The sequence below is a fragment of the Zootoca vivipara genome, chromosome 1, assembly GCF_963506605.1.
Source record: "Zootoca vivipara chromosome 1, rZooViv1.1, whole genome shotgun sequence".
Classification (NCBI taxonomy): Eukaryota; Metazoa; Chordata; class Lepidosauria; order Squamata; family Lacertidae; genus Zootoca; species Zootoca vivipara.
Genome location: NC_083276.1, coordinates 10,031,772 through 10,052,615, shown reverse-complemented (window position 1 = coordinate 10,052,615; position 20,844 = coordinate 10,031,772). Strand labels below are relative to the sequence as shown.

Below are 20,844 nucleotides of genomic sequence, written 5' to 3'. Positions count from 1 at the left end.
AAATTGGGAAGGACGGAAGGAAGGAAGGAAGGAAGGAAGGAAGGAAGGAAGGAAGGAAGGAAGGAAGGAAGGAAGGAGAGGGAAAGAAAGAATAAGAACGAGAGAGAGGAAGAAAGAAAGGGAAGGGGGGGGTCGCCGCCTTGATTCAGTGCCAGAAAAGAGCGCGAAGGGACCCAGGGGCAAAAAGCATTTCCCCGGCCCCAGCTGTTTGTCGGCGCTTTGTTGGCGCAGCGCTTCAGCAGCAAGGTCCCACTGCTGGGTCCTGCTGGCTGGGGCGCTCGGCGGGCCACATGACGAGGTCTGGCAGGCCGGATTTGGCCCCCGGGCCTTGTGTTTGACACCCGTGGTGTAGTGTTTGAAGTGCCAAGAGTAAAAAGCCGAGAGACCCAGGTCCAAATTGTTCAGCCATGAAAGACACTGCATGACTAGTCAGTCTCTCTCTCAGCCTAACCTACCCATAAGGTTGTTGTTGTTGTTGTTGTGCTACGCTACCTTGAGCTTCTGGAAGAAAGGTGGGGTATGCATGTTTTAATTAGGGTTGCCGCCATGTTTCAAACAGTGAAAATCCAGACAAAAAAGTTGTTGTGCATTTTTTGGGCAGAGTCGTTGAGTTTTATTCGCCAGAAACGACACTGCCGAAATAGGTTGCCATACGTTCGGATTTTCCCAGACATTTTCCCCGATTTCCACCCCAGACGTAAATTCCAGACGTACGGCAACCCTAGTTCACAAATGTCCCCTCCAGCTCAGTCCCCCCCTGTTTCCAATCCAGTGAAATGCAGTGCTCTTTGTCTGTGTCTCCCGAGAGTCAGGCTTATCGCACCTTCTCTGCCCTTCCCATAGGCTCTGATTCACATCACACCTCAATGGCAGGAGAGAGAAAAAGACAGAGAGATTTCCAGATTACCAAGGGAAACTTATTGCCACTCGCCAGTCCATTAAGAAACATTTGTCAAACCCTCGGCCACACCTACGTGTGTTGGGCAAAAACCATAATGAAGCCCATTTGTGCAATCCAAGATAGTAAAATGTTGTAACCAATGCTATGAAGATGCCATTGTGAAAGAAGAGGTTGGCACCATGATCCGATATAGAAGAGGAAGTTGCCTTTCTGCCTTCCCCTGCTCCATATGGACTGGAAATCTTGCACAACTCAAGTCCAGTTATTTCCATGACTGGAGCCTTTGCGCAAAACACCCACTCCCCGTTTTGGTCTGTAGCGCATAGGACTGCCGTTGCTGATTTTGTGCAAGACTGTTAAGGTGGACGATGCTCTTGGCTCCCACAACTGGATGGGACAAAGAAGCTATTTCAATGTGATGCTTTTATGATTCTTAGGTATGCTGGACACAAGCCATTTAGGCCAAGTAAACAAGTGCTGTTGACTCGGGGTAACACTGAAATCAGCAACCTTTGGAACCATCTCAGTGATGCCAGAGAAGATCAATAAGCTGCAAACAACTTGGCAATTCAGCACCCACACTTACACTTAACGTCTTCTAGAGAAATCAGTTCTTTTTGCAATCGCTTCAACTGCCGGGGTGACTTTTCTTCTTCTTCGATACTTCTCCGTACGGCAAAGATATCTCGGAAAAAAACAGGATCAGGTCTGCAGATAAAGTGCAGGGTGGGTAGGACTTGCCTTTCATTTAATTGGACACATGCCAAGGCAACTCTGGAGCTAAACTCTAGGGTGTTCTCGTTCCAGGTAACCTTGATTACATTGGAAAGAAAGGCAGAATTCAGCCTTCTATGGGCACATAGAGCTGCCTTACTGGTCTCTCAAGCCTTTAATATTTATAGAGGGGTGGTACTTAGGACATCCACAACACACATTTAAAGCACTGTTATACCACTTTAACAGCCAGAGCTCCCTCCCCCAAGAATCCTGGGAACTGTAGTTCCAAGAGGGGATTCCTAGCAACCACAGTTCCCAGGATTCTTTGGGGGAAACCAGGACAGATTGAAGCCGCATAAGAGGGCTTTGAATGTATGGTGTGGATGTGACCTTGAGGGGAAACTCTTTGCAAGGCACAATGATGAAAATGGCCCCGTTTGTGCAGCCGTCTTCCCATCCTACCAATGCAGATGGCCTGTGGACCAGTTCATTCTCATATTTGAGGGTGTGGATCCTCAAATGATCAATTGCAGCTAAGGCATTATGGGATGCAGGTGCAGAAGAGGGGAGGGGAGATACATCAGATGTATGTATGTATGGTGCAATATGAATACAGCAAAAAACAACAACATATGCCTGTGATGTTGTGTTGCTATTGTTCCCATTTTACAGACGGAAATATCTGCAGGGTTGCCCAAACGCGTTTGCTGCTAAGCAGGGACAGAGGAGGCCCATGATGTTGGGGCACAAAATACGAATGGCAACCCCCGTGGCAATGGCAACAATATAATAGACCAAATAATTGACCATTTGCTTCCCTTTAATGGTGCACTTGAGACAGGCCACCTCACCCTTCCTAGATTTGAATCCATGACTTCTTACACCCTTGCCAAGACCACAGACTATAGTCAGGGCATTTCAAGCTCTGCTGATTTTTAAACTGGGTCACCTGTCTGGCGTTTTTGTGGCCGTCTCCTGGAAGTGGATGGTTTTCCCTTTCTTAGATTTCTCCTTAGCTTCCTTATCTTCCTCCTTAGGATAGGCACTGCAATACCAAACAAAGGGGGAGTATGCAGTAATGGCAGTGGCAATTCATATAACTACACAGGAAAAAGAGCTCACTATGCATCCCTCAACCACAGAGTGAGCCCAGCAAAGAGGAATGGCAGCAGGTCCAATGCCAGTTTAGGATGCAATCTTGCCCCAGCCCACTATAATTCAGCTGGGATACTTGATTTTTAAATTTTTTCCAAAGCCCCACTATCCACAACATTTCTGAGTTGATCTGTTCATCCTCCGTCCTTAATAATCCCCCCCAAAAAAAAATGAATACCGAAGGCAAATGGGAAAAGAGCTTCAGGGATTGGACAGGTGGTTCTTTATGACATCACAGCATGCTCAACCAATCAGTGTGGGGTATCTTCTGCTTCAAAATTACAGAGACATTTTCATTTTTATTCTTGCAGAGATTGAAGGAATGGGTATGTTTGGACTAATGGCACTTAGGGGGAGAGGAGGCATACTGCTAAACGCTTTCACATCTGGAAAGAGTTGCATCCTGCAAACTCAGGCTTTTTTTTAATTACTCAGTAATTTTTTTCAATTACTTTTTTTCAAAAACTCAGGCTTTTTTCGTATCTGAAGAAGTGTGCATGCACACGAAAGCTCATACCAAAATGAAAACTTAGTTGGTCTTTAAGGTGCTACTGAAGGAATTTTTTTATTTTTTTTCAATAGTCACCCTTTGTATACTGTGGAATACCTCTTCTTACTACCCACCCCTGCCAAGAGCTCTATCAGGCCTGACATTTGCCTCCTTTCAGAGGCAAAGAAAAAAAAACATTTTGGTTCCTCCATGCTTTTGGAAAACAAGGATTCTATTTACTAAACTGTATTGGTTTCATCCTGCTGATTATGATCTGCTATTGTTGGAAGTGTTGTAGATTCCATTGGTTTATTGGTTTTAATGGAGAAAAAAAATCATGCTGCAAGGGCCAGACGCTTCATAAACTAGCTCACTGGCAAGTGATGTGAAATCACGATAACCACAAACAGAAATGCAACGAAGTCAGACAGAAAGGGACACTGAATCCTTACCATACAAATTCAAGACTTCGACTGTCATCTTTCCAGTACCACAAGCCAGGGTAAACTTTCGTGAACTGCAAACGTTTTGGAATACACAAGTATTGAGGCGTTAATTTAAACCATTTCATCATTTTCATGTTCGATTTTCAGCTCCAAAAACTGCAGCGAGTTCATAAGCCTGACCGATAAGCCCAATGCCATGTGCTTCTGAAGATGGGTGATCCAATGTACGCCCCAAACCAGGGCTGGAACCACCACCAGGAGCAACCTCCAGGGATATTATTTCATGGTATTATTCTAAAAAAAGAGACTGATGTTGTGAGCCACTAAGCCTTAGAAATACAACTTTCTAAGCTTTCACAATATTGGCCACCGGTGTATATAAAGGTCAGTGGTCCATCTAATAATCCTAATCATAATAATCAAGACATTGACTGAAGGTTTCCAACTGCCTATTTAAAAACAGCAACCACCGGTGCCAACTGGTCATTTCAAGTTTGTGACCATCGGAAACACTATGGTTAGGGATGGAAGGTGGAATAAATATATATGAGCATATGTTGTCTGCCTTCCCATCGGATGTCAATGAGATAAATAATTATACAGCTTTTAGGAGACATCTGAAGGCAGCCCTGTATCGGGAAGTTTTTTAATGTTTTAGGTTTTATTATGTTGGAAGCTGCCCAGAGTGGTTGGGACAACCCAATCAGTTGGGCAGGATACACAAAGAAGAAGAAGAAGAAGAAGAAGAAGAAGAAGAAGAAGAAGAAGAAGAAGAAGAAGAAGAAGAAGAAGAAGAAGAAGAAGAAGAAGAAGAGTATCAGTGGTTTTTTTAAAAGAAAAAAATGGTGCCAGTACTTATTATGAAGTTGTTACAGTAGGTGCCACACTTTTAACATGGGGGGGGGGAAGAGAAGGTGCTGGTACTGCGTATCATTGAGTACCCCCAGATGCTGATGCTAATAATAATAATAATAATAATAATGCAAGCCAGTTGTATTCCTCAAGTAAGATTTAATTCATAAAAGGTTAGACAGCCAACATAGTGCAGTGGTTAAAGTGTCCGCCTAGGACCTGGGAGACCAGGGTTCAAATCCCCACTCAGCCATGAAGTTCGCTGGGTGATATTGGAGCTCATCATGGTCTTTCAGCCTGACCTACCTCACAGGGCTGTTGAGAGGGTAAAATGAGGGGCGGAGGGCCCAATGTAGGCCCTATTGGGGACTTTTGGAAGAAAGGTGGGGTAGAAATGTAATAAGGAAATAAACAAAGCACGTCAGCACCCACAAACTGAAAACTGCTCCTGAATTGTGGGTGCAAGAGTGGGCGCCTCTAACATTTGGGTTTGAAGAGGAGATTTCAACAGGCGAAGTTTGCACGACGACCCAGCTATGAAAGGTGCAAGCCCAGATGGATTTAGGTTTGATGAGGCCCTAAGCTACTGAAGGTAACGGGGTCCTTTATATGTCCAGCTGTCCTTCGTCAACAACAAATTGTCACTGTTTTTCATGTTGAATATATGCTATATGGTAATTTATGGACCTGATAGGTATCTAAAGCCATTTGCACATAACAAAATATGTATTTTATCAAAGTAACTGTTGAATTGAAATACAATTAAGAAGAAGTATATTAATGGTGAAATACTATTAAGAAGTATATTAAAAGTGAAACAATTATTAAGCTCTAACTTAAAATGATTTTTTTAAATTCACAACAAACTTAATAATGCAAAAACACTTTTGCTGTATATAAGTTTTATTTTATTTGTTTTTTATCTTATATTTTGGAAATGTACATCCAGGTTTTTTCCCCTTTACATTTTTTTTGGGGGGGGCCCAAGAGAGTGGGGCCCTAAGCTATAGCTTGTTTAGCTTATAGGTAAATCCGGCACTGGGTGCAAGACCTGGTCATATCCTACCTTGGGCTTTTTAAAAGAAAAAAGAAAAAAAAAGGAATATCTGCAAACCCCACCCCCAAGAAGTTCAACAGTAACAAGACACATCCAGGAATGCAAACTTATACTTACAGGCACTATATGTCCTTTGGGCAGCTCCAAGAACTGTAGCTGAGACATGCTGACCCTTTGTTTACTGAGAGGGTATCCTGGCAACAGCTCTCTGTCTTTCTTTCCATCTTGAATAGAAGGGTCGGCTCCCCCGTCTGGAGACTACAAGTCCCATCATGCAATGCGGCAGGCCTTCCCTTTTTCTGTCTGTCTGGGTGGTGGCCTTGGCTTTTGGCTCTCTTTTCCTAACCAAAGGTCGTCCTCAGAAATTATCCCAATAGTGAACCCCCTTCCCAGATACGTGTGAACAGGATGTCGGCCTTTCGTGTGGCAGACAGGGCTTTCCTTTAAAATAGCTCATCCGACACACTGACTGGTTTCAAAAATAGGTGCTATATCTGAGCAGGCAGGCACACATATATGTGTGTAATATTGATTTATCTGTTTTATTTTACGCATTAAATTTCAGTACCGTCTTCCCTCCCCAAAGGAGCCGAGGGTGTCAAGCAGCAAAGCGGCACCGCTGGAAAAAAATGTTTAGAAATTGTTTTAACACCGTGAGCATCTAAAAACAATCATGTATCCACACCATGATTTTCAAGGTTGCCTGGATCAATTATCTTTTCAGCCATCAAATACCTGGGTGAACTGGAATGTGGTAGTTGTTTTTTTTTTAAAGCCCCTGAATTCATAGCTGTCAAGTTCTCCCTTTTTTTAAGGGAAATTCCCTTAAGCTGAATAGGCTTCCTCGCGAGAAAAGGGAAAACTTGACAGCTATACTCCTGAATGTTAATCATGCTCCTCGGCAAGGGGAGTTTTCCACAGTTGAGCCACTACCCAAAAGGCCCTGCTGCAGGTACCTGGCAGCAGTTTTACAAAAATGGATTTTGTTCGTGTTTAATATGTATTTAACTTTAAATGTTTTAAGCTACCTGCATTAAGGTTTTGGCTGTTATGCATTGAGAGAGAAAATGGCTTGTACTGGGAGAGTAAAGCGGACTGCAAAAATGGCATCAGAATGACTTTGACTCATGTCCAAATTCATGCTTCCACCCATTTGCGCACCTAATTCCGCCCCGATTCCTTTAATTAAATTGTGCGTCCCTGCTGAAAGAACTTGTTGACGGTTGCTCAGCTCCCTGCGCAACGCCGGCTCTGAGCATGACTTACTTCTCTGCCTGCGCCCTGTGACCTTTTTTAAACAACAGCGCACTGTATGTTGTGTTTGCAGTTGCTCTTGTGGGCTGCCAAGGATATTCTGGAGCTTTGGCAGCAATGCCGCATATTTATCAAGGACAAGAGGAGAAGCAGATTTGGAAACAAACGAGGTTTTGGAGTTGCGTCGAGGCAACGCTTCAAAAGCAGTATCAAAAGCAGGGTAAAAAGATAGAGGCACAGTTAAGATAAATGCTTCTGTCATCAGCATGTGCTTATTAGGTCTGGCTATTCAGTTATCAACAGCCTCCAACCTTTCCAGGCCCAGGCCCCCACTGTTTAACCCAAACATGCATTTGGAGACCTGTTTCTTAATCGTTATTTTTTACTGAAGAAGAACGAGATAGATGAACCACTTTTAAAACATACTGTATTGATGAACTAAAAAGGTGCCCTCAATTAAATCGACAGATTTAATTTCCATCCTGATAATAACTGCAGGTTGCAAGTGTCACCTTAGAAAAGGAATGCCTCTTTTCAGGCAAGATCTGCTGAGACACATCATTTAAATACAAAATAATGCATCCCTACTTTCCTTCCCTTTCATATGCAAATTTATGCAGCTGCACTAAATCAGTTAGCAGACTTAAACACTCATGCTCAATTAAATAATTTTTTTTTTTAAATTGGGTGCAGTTCTTCCAAATGTTCCTATTTTCCAGGGACAGTCCTGGATTTACAGAAGCCGTCCCAGTTCCTGATTTGATCTCGCAATGTCCCGCTTTTCCTTAGCTTAGGACGTCCCTATTTTCATTGGAGAAATGTTGGAGGGTATGGAGTTATGTGACCCCCAAGTTAAGGAGATAAGTAACTATACTGTACAGCCTTTAGAAGACATCTGAAGGCAGCCCTTCAGGGAAGTTTTTTAATGTTTAATGTTTTATTATGATTTTATATGTGCTGGAAGCTGCCCAGAGTGGCTGGGGCAGCCCAGTCAGGTGGGCGGGGTATAAATAGTTAAATCATCATTGTCATTATTTTTGTTGTTGTTGTTGAATAGGATGTTCCTATTTTCACTGGAGAAACATCAGAGGGTGTGTGGCTGGTGGCTTTATTTGTTATGATTTGCAATCTAGGTTTTTGGACTTGAATATGCAGTGTCCATATACCTCAGAACAAAGAACAGTGTTTCTTAGTTACAGTCCTGAAAGGTTTGTGTTACATAAACATGTGTTACATAATCCTGTATATCATAGCATTTATTTAAACTAATAAGCCTTAAACTCTCCCCGCAAAAGCATTGTGTCTGGGGAATGCCTTGCATTCCATGGAGGAAGACCGAAATAAAATGAGAATGCCTCCGGGTCTTGGCCCTCGAAAAGTCTGTGGACGTCAGCTCTGGTTTCCTAGGGCACAACTATGTACCTTTGCACTCGACTATGCAGCGCTGAATTTGTTCCCTGCACAGCAGCTGCCGTTCTGTTTATTTCTGCATCGGCCGCTTACCTGCCAAATGTTCCCTTCCTGTTCTCAATAAGCAGCTCCTTGCCTCGGGGACAGAAACCAAGAACATTAAACTCACCCTGATCTGCTCTTCTGTACTTTTCCATTTGACCCAAACTCATCCTCTGTCATCAGGAGTGTGTTAGGAGTAGCAATTTTTTTTTTTGGCAGGAAGAACAGAGAAAGGCTTGGCAGGTAGAATGATTGAAAGAAAGAAAAAGGATTAAATGGCTCAAGAATCCTTGTTAATGAAGCTAATCCTAGGGATGCCAGTTGCTTTTTGGCCACCGTACGATGCTTTTTTTCTTCTCATACATTGTACAGTATCACACATGATTTACCACATCCGCATAGTAGAGAGGCGAAATGAACTTTCTGGGCAACGCTTGCCAATTTAGGGTGGAGCAACGAGCGTAAATTTTACCTTTGAAAAGGAAGCTGGTTTCTGCACGCCCATGTGCCTTCAGAGACAAATTATTACGCCAGTCGCCTGATTAAAGAAAGCCAGTCCACTGTATGAGTTTTGATCAGCTAATTTGCGTAAGGGCACACACACCACCTCCGAAGCAAGAAGCATCTCCCCTTTGCTCTTCGATCAGTGGTGGGGAATATCTGGCCGGCCAGCTTGTTCAGTCGTCAGGAACGATGGGAACTGGAGGCCAGGAACATCAGAAGGCTGCAGGTTCCACACATGTTCTGGACGTTTCTGAGCACAATTCAAAATGTTGGTACTGACCTTTGAAACTCTAAATGGCCACCGGCCCTGTATACCTGAAAGAGCTTCTTCACCCCTGCCATTCAGCCCAGACACTGAAGTCCAGCTCTGAGGGCCTCCTGGTGATTCTCTCCCTGCGAGAAATGAGGTCACAGGGAACCAGGTAGAGGGCCTTCTCGGCAGTGGCACCCTCTTGTGTGGAACGGCCTCCCATCAGATGTCAAGGAGATAAGACATCCGAAGGCAGCCCTGTATAGGAAAGCTTTTAATGTCTGATGTTTTTATTATGTTTCTGTGTGTTCTGGAAGCCACCCAGAGTGACAAATAATGAAATTGTTATTAATTATTAAGAGGCATTCCCTTTTATATGAATGCAAATGCAAAAGGTCCAGCTGCTTCTTGTCCATTACAATGTGGGGAGAGGAGGGTATGTGCTTAGCCCTTCTCCCTAACCTGATCACCTGCCTTCCCCCCCCCCATAAAAAACCTGCTGCTAACTTTCCTAAACTGGGTTTCCTCAAAGCATGTATTATATTGCATAAGTTCCTGTAGAAAAGTGATGGGGAGGGGGAAGGGATAAGCCCCTTCCACACACCCTGCTTCTCCTCTGCAAAAATCACACACACACACCCCACGGTTGTCTTGCAGTTGAGGTGTGGCCAGAGTTTCCAGATCTGTGTTTGCTACTGAACACACAAGTTGGTCCATAATTGTACTGCTTCATATGTTGAAGAAGGCTACCTGATTACTGTTTAGGGAAGCTTTTAATGTTTAATAAATTATTTTATTTTAATATTCTGTTGGAAGCCGCACAGAGTGGCTGGGGAAACCCAGCCAGATGGGCGGGGTATAAATAATAATAATAATAATAATAATAATAATAATAATAATAATAATAATAATATATTATCATTACTACTACTACTACTACTACTACTACTACTACTACTACTATACCTTCTGCCATGCCAAGGCCACAGCTAGGGCTCCACAGAGTTATTCTGGCAGAAGTTCATGGCCAGCGGCAACACTGGCTTTACATTAAAGCCTTCAGTGAGAGAAAGTTTCAATTAGGACAGCGTGCCACTTATGGGAAGGGAATGTACCTTTTAAAAACCTGAATAGCCAGCTGCTCACACTAATAAGAGGCCCCCTTCCCCTCTCTGCTCCTCTTTTTATTTTTATTTGTTAATTTAAGATGGTGCCAACTATTTTGATGCTGCTGGGAAAGCATGCTGCGGTTGTTCTAGCTGCTAACCTTTGATTGTGAACACGCCACAAGGAGAAAACAATATTCAGGGCAGACGGATTTCTTAGCACATTGTATACACAATTTGGCTTTCTGCTCCAGCATTTTTGCAGAATCATCTCCACTCATCACTCATATAGCGTTTTGGGTCGCAGCCATCCTGATTCATCCGCTTTAATGTCCCTGTGCATTATTAAAAAGGCCCATTTAGCAGATGAAAAGACAAATGGCCGAGAGAAAGCAAATTGCTCAAGAGCACAGAGACAATACAGCTTAGCTGGCATTCGATTCCAGCACTCCCGGGTTCTTGTGCAAAACGCTAATCACAGGATCCACCCCCATTGTATTTGAAGACAAAGGCTGTGTGTATATTAATGGCTTAAAATGCAGTGAGGTGCTTTGTTGGAAGTAATTTTTTTGCTGCATTTCAAATGGCATGCTCGTCACTGCGCACATCAGTCAAACTGCACATGTTTCCAAGTTGCCCACCGCACCGTTGGTCTGCGCCAGTAGGCGGAGAGGTGGCATGGATGCTTTCATGTAGCTTAAGTTTTCAAATCAGATTGAAGCTGGTTTTGAGGGGAATGCATCAAAATACAGTATTCTGCAAGAAACTGCAGGACAGATGTAGATTGTGGCTAATGTCATGTTTATACAGCTTCACAAAGCAGGAGTGAGGGGGACATTGGATGCAGAGCAAATAAGAGTACTGTATGTACACAGCCAAAGACAAAATAAGTCAGACTTGCAAAAAAAATCTATGGTGCTCTTGTTGCCTACCTTTATTATAGGATAATACGAAGCTGCCTTATGCTGAGTCAGACCATTGGGACACCTGGTGCAATATAGTCTACAATCAGCAGTTCTCCAGGGTTTCAGACAGGGAAAATGCATTGCAGAAGGCTGGACTAGACCAGTGTTTCCCAACCTTGTGCCTCCAGATGTTTTGGGACCACAACTCCCATCATCCCTAGCTAGCAAGACCAGTGGTCAGGAATGATGGGAATTGTAGTCCGAAAACAGCTGGAGGCACAAGGTTGGGAAACACTGGACTAGACAACCCTCACTGTACCTTCCAATTATACAGTTCTATGATTATTTCCAGCCCTACCGTGTTTCTCATATTTTAAGGCATCCCTACAAAATAAGGCATGGCAGGATTTTCCTGAGGTGGAAAAATATAAGGCATACCTCGAAAATAAGCCGTACCGGGTGGTGGGAGCAGGTCTGTGGCAAAGAAGGGTTGCTGCTGCCGCGTTAACCCCGGGGACCTGGCTGCAGCCTCAGTGCGCAGCCCCAGAACCCGGCTGCAGCCTTTGTGCACCACGCACGGACATCCGGAACCCGGCTGTAGCCGCAGCGCGTGCAGCCCCAAGACCCGACTGCAGCCTTTGCGCACCGCGCGCGGACACCCGGGACCTGGCTATAGCCTCAGCGCTCAGCCCCAGGACCCGGCTGCAGCCTTTGCCTGCCACGCGCGAAGACCCGGTGGGAGCAGGTCTGTGGTCTGTACAGGTACCGGTACTTAATTAAAAAATAAGACATCCCTTGAAAATAAGCCATGCTGTGTTTTTTTCAGGAAAAAATAAATATAAGACGTGTCTTATAATATGAGAAACACGGTACTTGGAGATGCCAGGATTGAACCCAGGTCTTTCTGCATGAAAAACAGATGTTCTGCCTCTGAGCTATGTCCCTTCCCCAAGGGACACAATATTTTGCTGTTGCTTTTATATCAGCCTCGTATTTAACAACCATTGGCAACCAGGTATACTCTGCAGCAAATAAGCAGGCTGGAGGCAGAAGAATGGATCACTCCATCCTTCCTACACCAACCCACTTGGTTTCTGTGATAGCCACCAAGAAAGGAAAGTCTCTTTCTCCACAACCATCGCAGAAATGCTGCAGGCTTTTGAAGGAGCAGATTGTTCTATCGCTTCTCCAACAGTTTGCATTGCAAACATAATTTCCTCCCCCCCCCCGGGTCTTTTATTAGTCTGCTAAGAGGCTAGCAGTCTGTGTTTCCTTGCTGTCCGCGAAGGATGCGCAGGGATTGCAACTTTTGTGGGCTTATTTACAGGCCTGCTTTATAAACCAGGGATGGAGAGCCTGTGGTCCCCCGGCAGAATGTTGCCCTCCAGGCCTTTCAACCTGGCCCTTGGGATTTTCCCAGGCCATGTCCCCTCCCCAGATCTCCCTGAGTGTTTTCACCTGGCTGGAAAGTTTCCTTGAAATCTGATAATGCCTCTGTTTTATCTGGGTAGAGAATGAGCAGCTCACCAATAATACTGTATTCTGTTTTGGGGAGAATCTTCCTCTCCAACTAAAAACAGTCACTCCTTCTCTTTTCCCTATGTGCTACTTTGCTCCCAGAAATCTTCTTTCCAGCCTGTCAAAAGTAGCCATGAAGGTAAAGCAATTAATTTATTTCTGACTCAAGGGCACAATTTCACCAGGACAGTCTCCAGCATAAGCTCCGTGGAAACATTCATGAGAATTGCTCAAAGGCCCAGAACAATTGCTTCAGAAGATGTCCCTAGTAGATTGCCCTCTTTAATTCCAGAGCATTTTCTAGCCCCTTTCAAGTTTTTATTTCATAAAGCATATCAAAGAGAGAGGAAATACCATCTGGGATTCATTGTGCCCACGTTCCACTCCACTGCAGCTGTCTGCTGGGCTAAATGCAGAGCATCACCTGCAGGATGGCAACCACGCCCAAACACGCCCATCACCCTCAGGGTTGCGTTCAGATCTTGCAAATTCAAGTTCTGTAGAAGTTGTGCCTATCAAGCCAATAGACTGAAGCATTTTTTAGAGCATTTTTTTTAAATATCTAGATTTGGGAGAAGGATATGACAGTTCTGACAAGGGTGGCCCACTTGCTTACTTTACTATAGAATCGACCTACAAAATACCTGACTACATTATGGCACAGAGCAAGCACGTCAGGAAAGGGAACTGTGCCCAAGCCAAATGACAGCAGAATTTGTTTAAATGCTGCTTGACGGTTGCTTTAGTAAAATTGGGTATTTGCAGAGTTGGCCCTACCTTCAGGCAGAGATCTCAGGTAATCAAAATCTGATTTCCTTTTTGCTCCTCCTCCACCCCACTTTCATAGGTTTTCTTGATGCCTTTATTGCCAGAAACTCCTTCCAAGATAAAGCTTGAAAAGAGCAAGCAGCATCAAGCCTGTCTGTTCCCATCCCAATGGGTGTGTCAAGCATTTCTATTCCAGCGAGGGTAAGAAATCTCTTTTACAACCTTTGGAAGCTGCAAGAGCCTAAGAGAGTAAATCCCACTGAAGTCCACATGGCAAATTTTGGTCTAGCCCTCTGTAAAGCCTAGAATCTGAAGAGTTTCACCAAATGCCAAAAGAAGCTGCCTCTCCTCACCCCTCACACATCAACATGCCCCTAATTACTATACAGTGGTACCTCGGTTTAAGTACACAATTGGTTCTGGAAGTCTGTACTTAACCTGAAGCGTACTTAACCTGAAGCAAACTTTCCCATTAAAACAAAAAATAAAAAATTCCTTCCAGTAGCACCTTAGAGACCAACTAAGTTTGTCATAGAAGTTTCAGTGTATCTGAAGAAGTGTGCATGCACACAAAAGCTCATACTTATGACAAACTTAGTTGGTCTCTAAGGTGCTACTGGAAGGAATTTTTTTTTATTTTTTGTTTCGACTGTCAGACCAACACGGCTACCTACCTGTAACTTTCCCATTGAAAGTAATGGAAAGTGGATTAATCTGTTCCAGACAGGTCCGCGGAGTACTTAAACTGAAAGTACTCAAACCGAAGCGTACTCAAACCGAGGTATGACTGTATATTGTAACTTTCAGGAGATTTTAATTGTAAGACACTTTGGGAGCCAATCTTAGTTGAAATCAGGGTATAAATATAAGCACTGACTACTTGCTATATATGTATAAGTCTGTAGCCTTGCATGGAGGTCCTCAGATTCTTCCGATGTAGACAAGAACACAGAGAACAGCCATCTTGCTGAAGCCTATCAGGTCTAGTTTAGCAATAGGAAACTGCAACTGTGTACACACTATATATTTGAAGCTCATGGCTCCCCACTCCCAAGAATCCTGGGAACTGTAGTTGGTTAAGGTGCTGGGAATTGTAGCTCTGTGGGGGTAAACTACATTTCCCAGGGTTCTTTGGGGAAGACATGTGCTTTAAATGTATGGTGTAAATGCCATTCCTTTCTGCTTCATGTAGGCTGTTAATAAAGAAAGATGGCTTCTTACACTAGTTTAATCTGGATTGACAGGAAAAAGGAGGCTGGGCAGGGGTGCAAGTGAAGGCAACTATCCTCCAGTGAACTTAAATGATCAGTTCATAGTAGCATGTGAGAATCTATTGTGTGTGGTTCCGGAATCTCTCAGTTGGGGGGGGGGACCTAGATTTACCAGAAGCATCCTCAAAATCAGCCTACCAGGAGCCCTTCATGCATTTGGGACTACAGTTCCATCAGTCCCAGCTAACATGGCTATATGATGATTCTGGGGCAGATCTACACATTTAGCCTTTGCCCCCCATCAAACCAAGCATCATATAGCCATCCTAGCTAAGGTTGATGTGAGTTGTGGTCCTGAACATCTGGAGGGCTCCTGGTTGGCAGAGGCTGCTCAGAACATACAGTATATGCAGCCTTAAGATGGAACCACCTGGACCCCTCTGTGGCCCTCAGATATCTATGTGGGTTCTTTCAAGGAAAACAAACATTGAAAAAGCAACATTGATAGGTGTGCTACTTGCCACACAAAGCATGAAAAAGGTACTCCTGCCAAAATCTCATCTATACCTATATTTAAAAAGTATAGGAAGCCTCCCACCCATTATTTTATTTCATCTGATAACCCTATAAGGAAAAGGAAAAACAAAACTAAGGACTTGGCATATGTTAGAAAATGTTATCTACTTCAGGCTTACTTCACTATTTAACAGTAACTAGGCTGTACAAATACCTATGCAATAGGACAATGAAAAATACCTATGCATGTAGTAACCTAGATTTAAATTTTAGCTGTGCTGTGATTAGTTGTTAGAAGTTAAAACCCCCCTACATACCCACCCACATTGTACTGGTTCCATTTCTAGGTCACTCACCAAGGCTCCTGGATCCAGACTGTTTGGGGAATCCTTGGATTGAACAGATACCGTAATATCCAGTATTATGATTTTTTTAAAGGTATTTGAGAAGTTATCATTTTTTCCTTCCAGATATAGAAACCGCGTTCAGCCATCTAGTCTCTTTCATTCAAGAATCTTCCAGCTAAACCATCCCAGCAGGACCTTGTCAGTTTTACCATAAAATCAGTTAAACCCGAGTTTCCTACAGCCCTTGATTTCACCATATGTGGACAAGATCAGCTCACAACACAGAGTTCTTCTGCTCCACTAGTTAAGCAGTTTTACAAGCTGTTAACATTAAATATTTTACAAGGGTCACCACCAGCACTTGGGAAGTTATTACTTCATGAGAAACTAGGATCTCCCCAAAATAGTTCTTACGATTAATATTACCCAGCTTGATTTTCTTCTTGCTGTTCTGACCCCATTTGTTTCACCCCTTCAGATAGATAAGATACCAAAACCAGTTTATGCAAGGGTTTGTATCTAGCTCCACCCTGTTAGCAAACTGTTTTTATGCTGTTGTCAGCTCCTGAGCTGGTTTGATTACATAGTAAAGCTAATTATAAAGGAAAGCTCCTCTATTAAGTATTATTTTTAATAAGGCTCTTTAGTTTCCCCTGGTGTATGAAACCAATTAGCTTTGGACTCCGCCAGAAGTAAAACACTTAAGCTGCTGAAAGGATCTATGTTTTATGACATTAGACCAGATGGCAATTGTGCAAAAATCTTTAATCCATTTGAGTGTCTAGTTTTAAAGATAATCAAAGCAAGACTTAACTGCAGTTAACTGGGTGCCACTTTTTCTAACAGCTCTTCTACCTTTAACAACTGCATTACTGAGAGGTGATTTGTAAATCGTGTCCCAGTGCATATATACAGTGATAGAAAGGTTTACCTACTGCATTTCTGTCTGCTTGGTTTTTTTTAATCAAGGATAGTGGCAAATTTGTACCAAGTAGTACCGGTAACAGACTGAGCCAGACCACCAATAAAATATTCTGCCTGTAACCCAACAATCATTTCAGGAGTGCAAGTGCTTAACTATTCTTTCCCACTAGAGCACTTAGTGTCAATTTAAACCCAGAGTTGCTACCTCTTCTATCCCATAACCATTTACTTTTAAAATGAAAAAGGAGGGTATTGTTAAGCTTCAAGTAACTTTTTATTACCAAAATTTTAAAATAACCAGACCAAATAATGTAGTTACAAAAAAAGGTAAACCTTTCTTTGGGGTATGTTTTAACATTTTCCATGCTCTCTTGAAATGTTTCTCCCTCAATTGTAATGCTCAAGTGGATACTTTAAAAAACAGTGAACATAAAGAAACAGAAATCTACAGACTAGCATGGATATCTGAATACAAAGACAAACATTATCTGCAACAAACTTTTAAGCTGGCTTTTCTTCCCCTGGTAGAGAGCAAGTTAACAACCTCCTCCCATACACACCCACAGGAAAATCCCTCCAGCAATGGCACTGACTGAAGAATAAGGGAAGAGCAGATGATGGCAATTGCTCTTATAGTCCAGTCTATGGTAGTTTAGTCTACCTCTTCAATGGTGGGCCCACCGCCTGGAGCCCCCGCAGCTCCTCCAGCACCCTGGTACAGTTTAGCAATGATGGGGTTGCAAAGCTTCTCCAGCTCCTTCTGCTTGTGCTCAAATTCTTCCTTCTCGGCCATCTGGTTGCGGTCGAGCCAGCTGATCACCTCCTGACACTTCTCAAGCACCCTCTGCTTGTCCTGCTCACTAATCTTGCCTTTCAGCTTGTCATCTTCCACCGTCTGCTTGATGTTGTACGCATAGGACTCCAGGGCATTCTTGGAAACCACCCGTTCCCGGTTGGACTCATCCTCTGCCTTGTAACGCTCTGCTTCCTGGACCATACGGTCAATGTCATCTTTGCTGAGGCGGCCCTTGTCATTAGTAATTGTGATCTTGTTCTCTTTGCCGGTGCTCTTGTCCACCGCTGTGACATTGAGGATGCCGTTTGCATCAATGTCAAATGTGACCTCAATTTGAGGAACACCACGGGGGGCTGGTGGGATACCCGTCAGGTCAAACTTGCCCAGTAGATTATTGTCCTTGGTCATAGCCCGCTCGCCCTCATACACCTGCACCAGCACACTGCTCTGGTTGTCTGAATAGGTGGTGAAGGTCTGGGTCTGCTTGGTGGGAATAGTTGTGTTGCGTTTGATCAAGGCGGTCATCACCCCACCAGCTGTCTCGATACCCAGCGACAGCGGTGCCACATCAAGAAGCAGAAGGTCCTGCACATTCTCTGACTTGTCCCCCATCAGGATAGCAGCCTGCACAGCAGCGCCATAGGCCACAGCTTCATCAGGATTGATGCTTTTGTTGAGTTCTTTGCCATTAAAGAAGTCCTGCAGCAGCTTCTGGATCTTGGGGATGCGGGTGGAGCCACCAACGAGCACAATCTCATTGATTTGCCCTTTGTCGAGCTTGGCATCACGCAGGGCCTTCTCCACAGGCTCAAGGGTGCCACGGAAAAGATCAGCATTGAGCTCCTCAAAGCGGGCACGGGTGATGGACGTGTAGAAGTCAATCCCATCAAACAATGAGTCAATCTCAATCGAAGCCTGGGTGGAGGAGCTGAGGGTGCGCTTGGCTCTCTCGCAGGCTGTGCGCAGCCGCCTGACTGCCCGCTTGTTGCCAGCGATATCCCGCTTGTGCTTGCGCTTGAACTCCTCCACAAAGTGGCTCACCATGCGGTTGTCAAAGTCCTCCCCGCCCAGGTGAGTATCGCCTGCGGTAGACTTCACCTCAAAGATGCCGTCTTCAATGGTCAGGATGGAGACGTCAAAAGTGCCACCTCCCAGGTCAAAGATCAGCACATTCTTCTCACCGGCACCACTGCCTTTCTTATCCAAGCCATAGGCAATAGCAGCTGCCGTGGGCTCATTGATGATACGCAGCACGTTGAGCCCCGTGATGGTGCCAGCATCCTTGGTGGCTTGGCGCTGCGAGTCGTTGAAGTAGGCAGGCACCGTGATGACAGCACTCTGGACCTTACGCCCAAGGTAAGCCTCGGCTATCTCCTTCATCTTGGTCAGCACCATAGAGGAGATCTCCTCGGGGAAGAAGGTCTTTACCTCCCCCTTGTACTCCACCTGCACCTTTGGCTTCCCTGCCTCGCTCACCACACGGAAAGGCCAGTGCTTCATGTCGGACTGCACGGTGGCGTCGTCAAATTTGCGGCCGATGAGGCGCTTGGCGTCAAAGATGGTGTTGTTGGGGTTCATGGCCACCTGGTTCTTGGCTGCATCCCCAATGAGGCGCTCGGTGTCCGTGAAGGCCACATAGCTGGGCGTGGTGCGGTTGCCTTGGTCGTTGGCAATGATCTCCACCTTCCCATGCTGGAAGACCCCCACGCAGGAGTACGTGGTGCCCAAGTCGATGCCTATGGCAGGCGCTTTGCCCGACATGGTTGCAGGAACGCGGTCAGGTACCTCTCGAAAGCTCCGCCGACTGGAAAGTCCCTCACGGTTTTGGTTTTCGCTTTATCTCGCCCGCCGCTTCCCTCACAACGAACGCTCTCGCTTCGGCTCTGAGGTGCGATCTGCCGTTGCCGTCGCCTTCGCCTCAGTTTTTATACCCGCGGCGCTCCCGCTTCTGGAACCTGCCAGAACGCGCTCGGCCAATCGTGACGCACACCGCGGACCTCTGACCAATCGCTCCGCTATGCCTCCTTCCCGTATCCGCCCGTCCCAACCAGAAGCTTCCACAGGGCTCGAGATCAGACGGAGAGGATTGATGTCACCCGCAACCAATAGGGGCTCGGAGGGACGAAAGGGACGCCTTCTGGGACGCCTTCTGGGCGGCCGTTATGCAAAGTAGCTCGGGCGCGCCCCTCAGCGCCTCGCGACCAGAAAAAAAAAGTTCCGTCATCTTTCTACTTAACTTTGAAGCTCGAGCGCCTTCTACTTGCTTCTAACGGCGTCGGGAACATTCGAAGAGCGCGGGCGGTGGGGGCGGGTAGCGAGTCGTGACGCAGCAGGATGAGGAGAAAGGGGCAGTTGACTGAGGGGGATAAAATAATTGAAATAAAAGCAATATTTGAGGGAAGGGTTGTTTTGTTTTTAAAATAAGGTCAGCCTGAGTCCCCAACATCGTGTTTTAGAATCACCTTCCAATGCTGTAGTTGTAGCAGGAGAAAAGACGGTCTCTGAGCATAGCTGTCAAGTTTTCCCTTTTCTCCCGAGGAAGCCTATTCAGCATAAGGGAATTTCCCTTTTAAAAAGGGAGAACTTGACAGCTATGTCTCTGAGCAGTCCAGAGTGCGTTTGTCCTCACCTCACATTACAACGTCATAACTAACGGGCCCTTTCAAAATGGAGCCTTTTTTTTTAGAGATTAATATAACATACCTTTTTTCAACCAGGTGCCCTCATGCTGACTTGGTGGGAATTGTAGTCCAAAAGGTAGAGGGCACCATGCTGGGGAAGGCTGTGCCATAATTCACTTGAATTGAGGTTTCTCTCTTTTTTCCTCTCAATTTCCAAAACAGAGAAGCAACGAACAAAAAATAATAATGTATGTTTTCCCACACTACGCCAAGTACGGAGAAAGCAAATAGAGAGATTTTAGTTTATTCTCTCAGGGAGGGATTCAAGAACATGCAATAAGCTGAATCTACTTTAATTGTGCAGACCTAAACTGTTCTGTCATCCTAGTGCAACAAATCCTATTTTATTAATATTTTTTTTAAAAAAACAACAACACCAAAGACCTTGCAGTTACAGAAGTGATGGGAAAGCATTGAAAAGTGAGGGGTGAACAAATGATTGACAGGCAGACACCTAAGCTCCCCAAAAGCAATTCAGGATGAATGAAGGCAAATGTTCATTGTATATAACTATCCTGTAAACAGTATGGCTGTGATAAGTAGCTGAAATATCCGTGCTCACAGGTGCTTCCTGGGAATAAACACTAGGGGACGACAGTTGCCTTCATGCCTTGCTTGTAAAACTTTGCAAACGCATCTTGATGGCTGCTGTTGAAACAGACTGATGGACTGGGGGCACTGTTATACAGTGGTTCCGCTCCTTCCTCCTGGGTCGTGTTCAGAAAGTGGTGGTGGGGGGTGAGTGTTCGGACCCCTGGGCTCTCACTTGTGGGGTGCCTCAGGGCTCTGTCCTCTCCCCCATGCTTTTTAACATCTACATGCAGCCGCTGGGAGAGATCATCAGGGAATTTGGGCTGGGTGTTCATCAGTATGCGGACGATACCCAGCTCTACCTCTTTTTCAAATCAGAACCAGTGAAGGCAGTGAAGGTCCTGTGTGAGTGCCTGGAGGCGGTTGGAGGATGGATGGTGGCTAACAGATTGAGGTTGAATCC

The 20,844-nt window shown here is 44.8% G+C and overlaps 2 protein-coding genes across 4 annotated transcripts in view; both read right to left on the bottom strand.

Annotated features, from left to right (window-relative positions):
• The window catches only part of PPP1R36 (protein phosphatase 1 regulatory subunit 36), a 51,853-nt gene that overhangs the window by 23,886 nt on the left and 7,123 nt on the right, over positions 1-20,844 (bottom strand). The window contains exons 1-4 of one of the 3 annotated variants that reach the window (XM_035104637.2): positions 5,736-7,141; positions 3,716-3,780; positions 2,568-2,663; positions 1,488-1,609 (exon numbers count right to left, since the gene is read on the bottom strand). In XM_035104637.2, coding sequence (XP_034960528.1) covers positions 1,488-1,609; positions 2,568-2,663; positions 3,716-3,780; positions 5,736-5,783 — 331 coding nt within the window. In that variant the 5' untranslated portion in view covers positions 5,784-7,141. Of the gene's footprint in view, positions 1-1,487; positions 1,610-2,567; positions 2,664-3,715; positions 4,597-5,735; positions 7,142-20,844 lie in introns of those variants that run through there. The other 2 variants (XM_060271490.1, XM_035104627.2) reach the window with 2 other exon arrangements.
• HSPA2 (heat shock protein family A (Hsp70) member 2) lies at positions 16,198-19,159 on the bottom strand. The gene has a single exon (XM_035104616.2). It carries the CDS (start codon positions 18,928-18,930, stop codon positions 17,026-17,028), a length of 1,905 nt encoding a protein of 634 aa, XP_034960507.1. The 5' UTR covers positions 18,931-19,159; the 3' UTR covers positions 16,198-17,025.

Bases quoted from the DNA above. Each gene is read 5' to 3' on its own strand.
- HSPA2 (XM_035104616.2), bottom strand. From the start codon at position 18,930: ATGTCGGGCAAAGCGCCTGCCATAGGCATCGACTTGGGCACCACGTAC.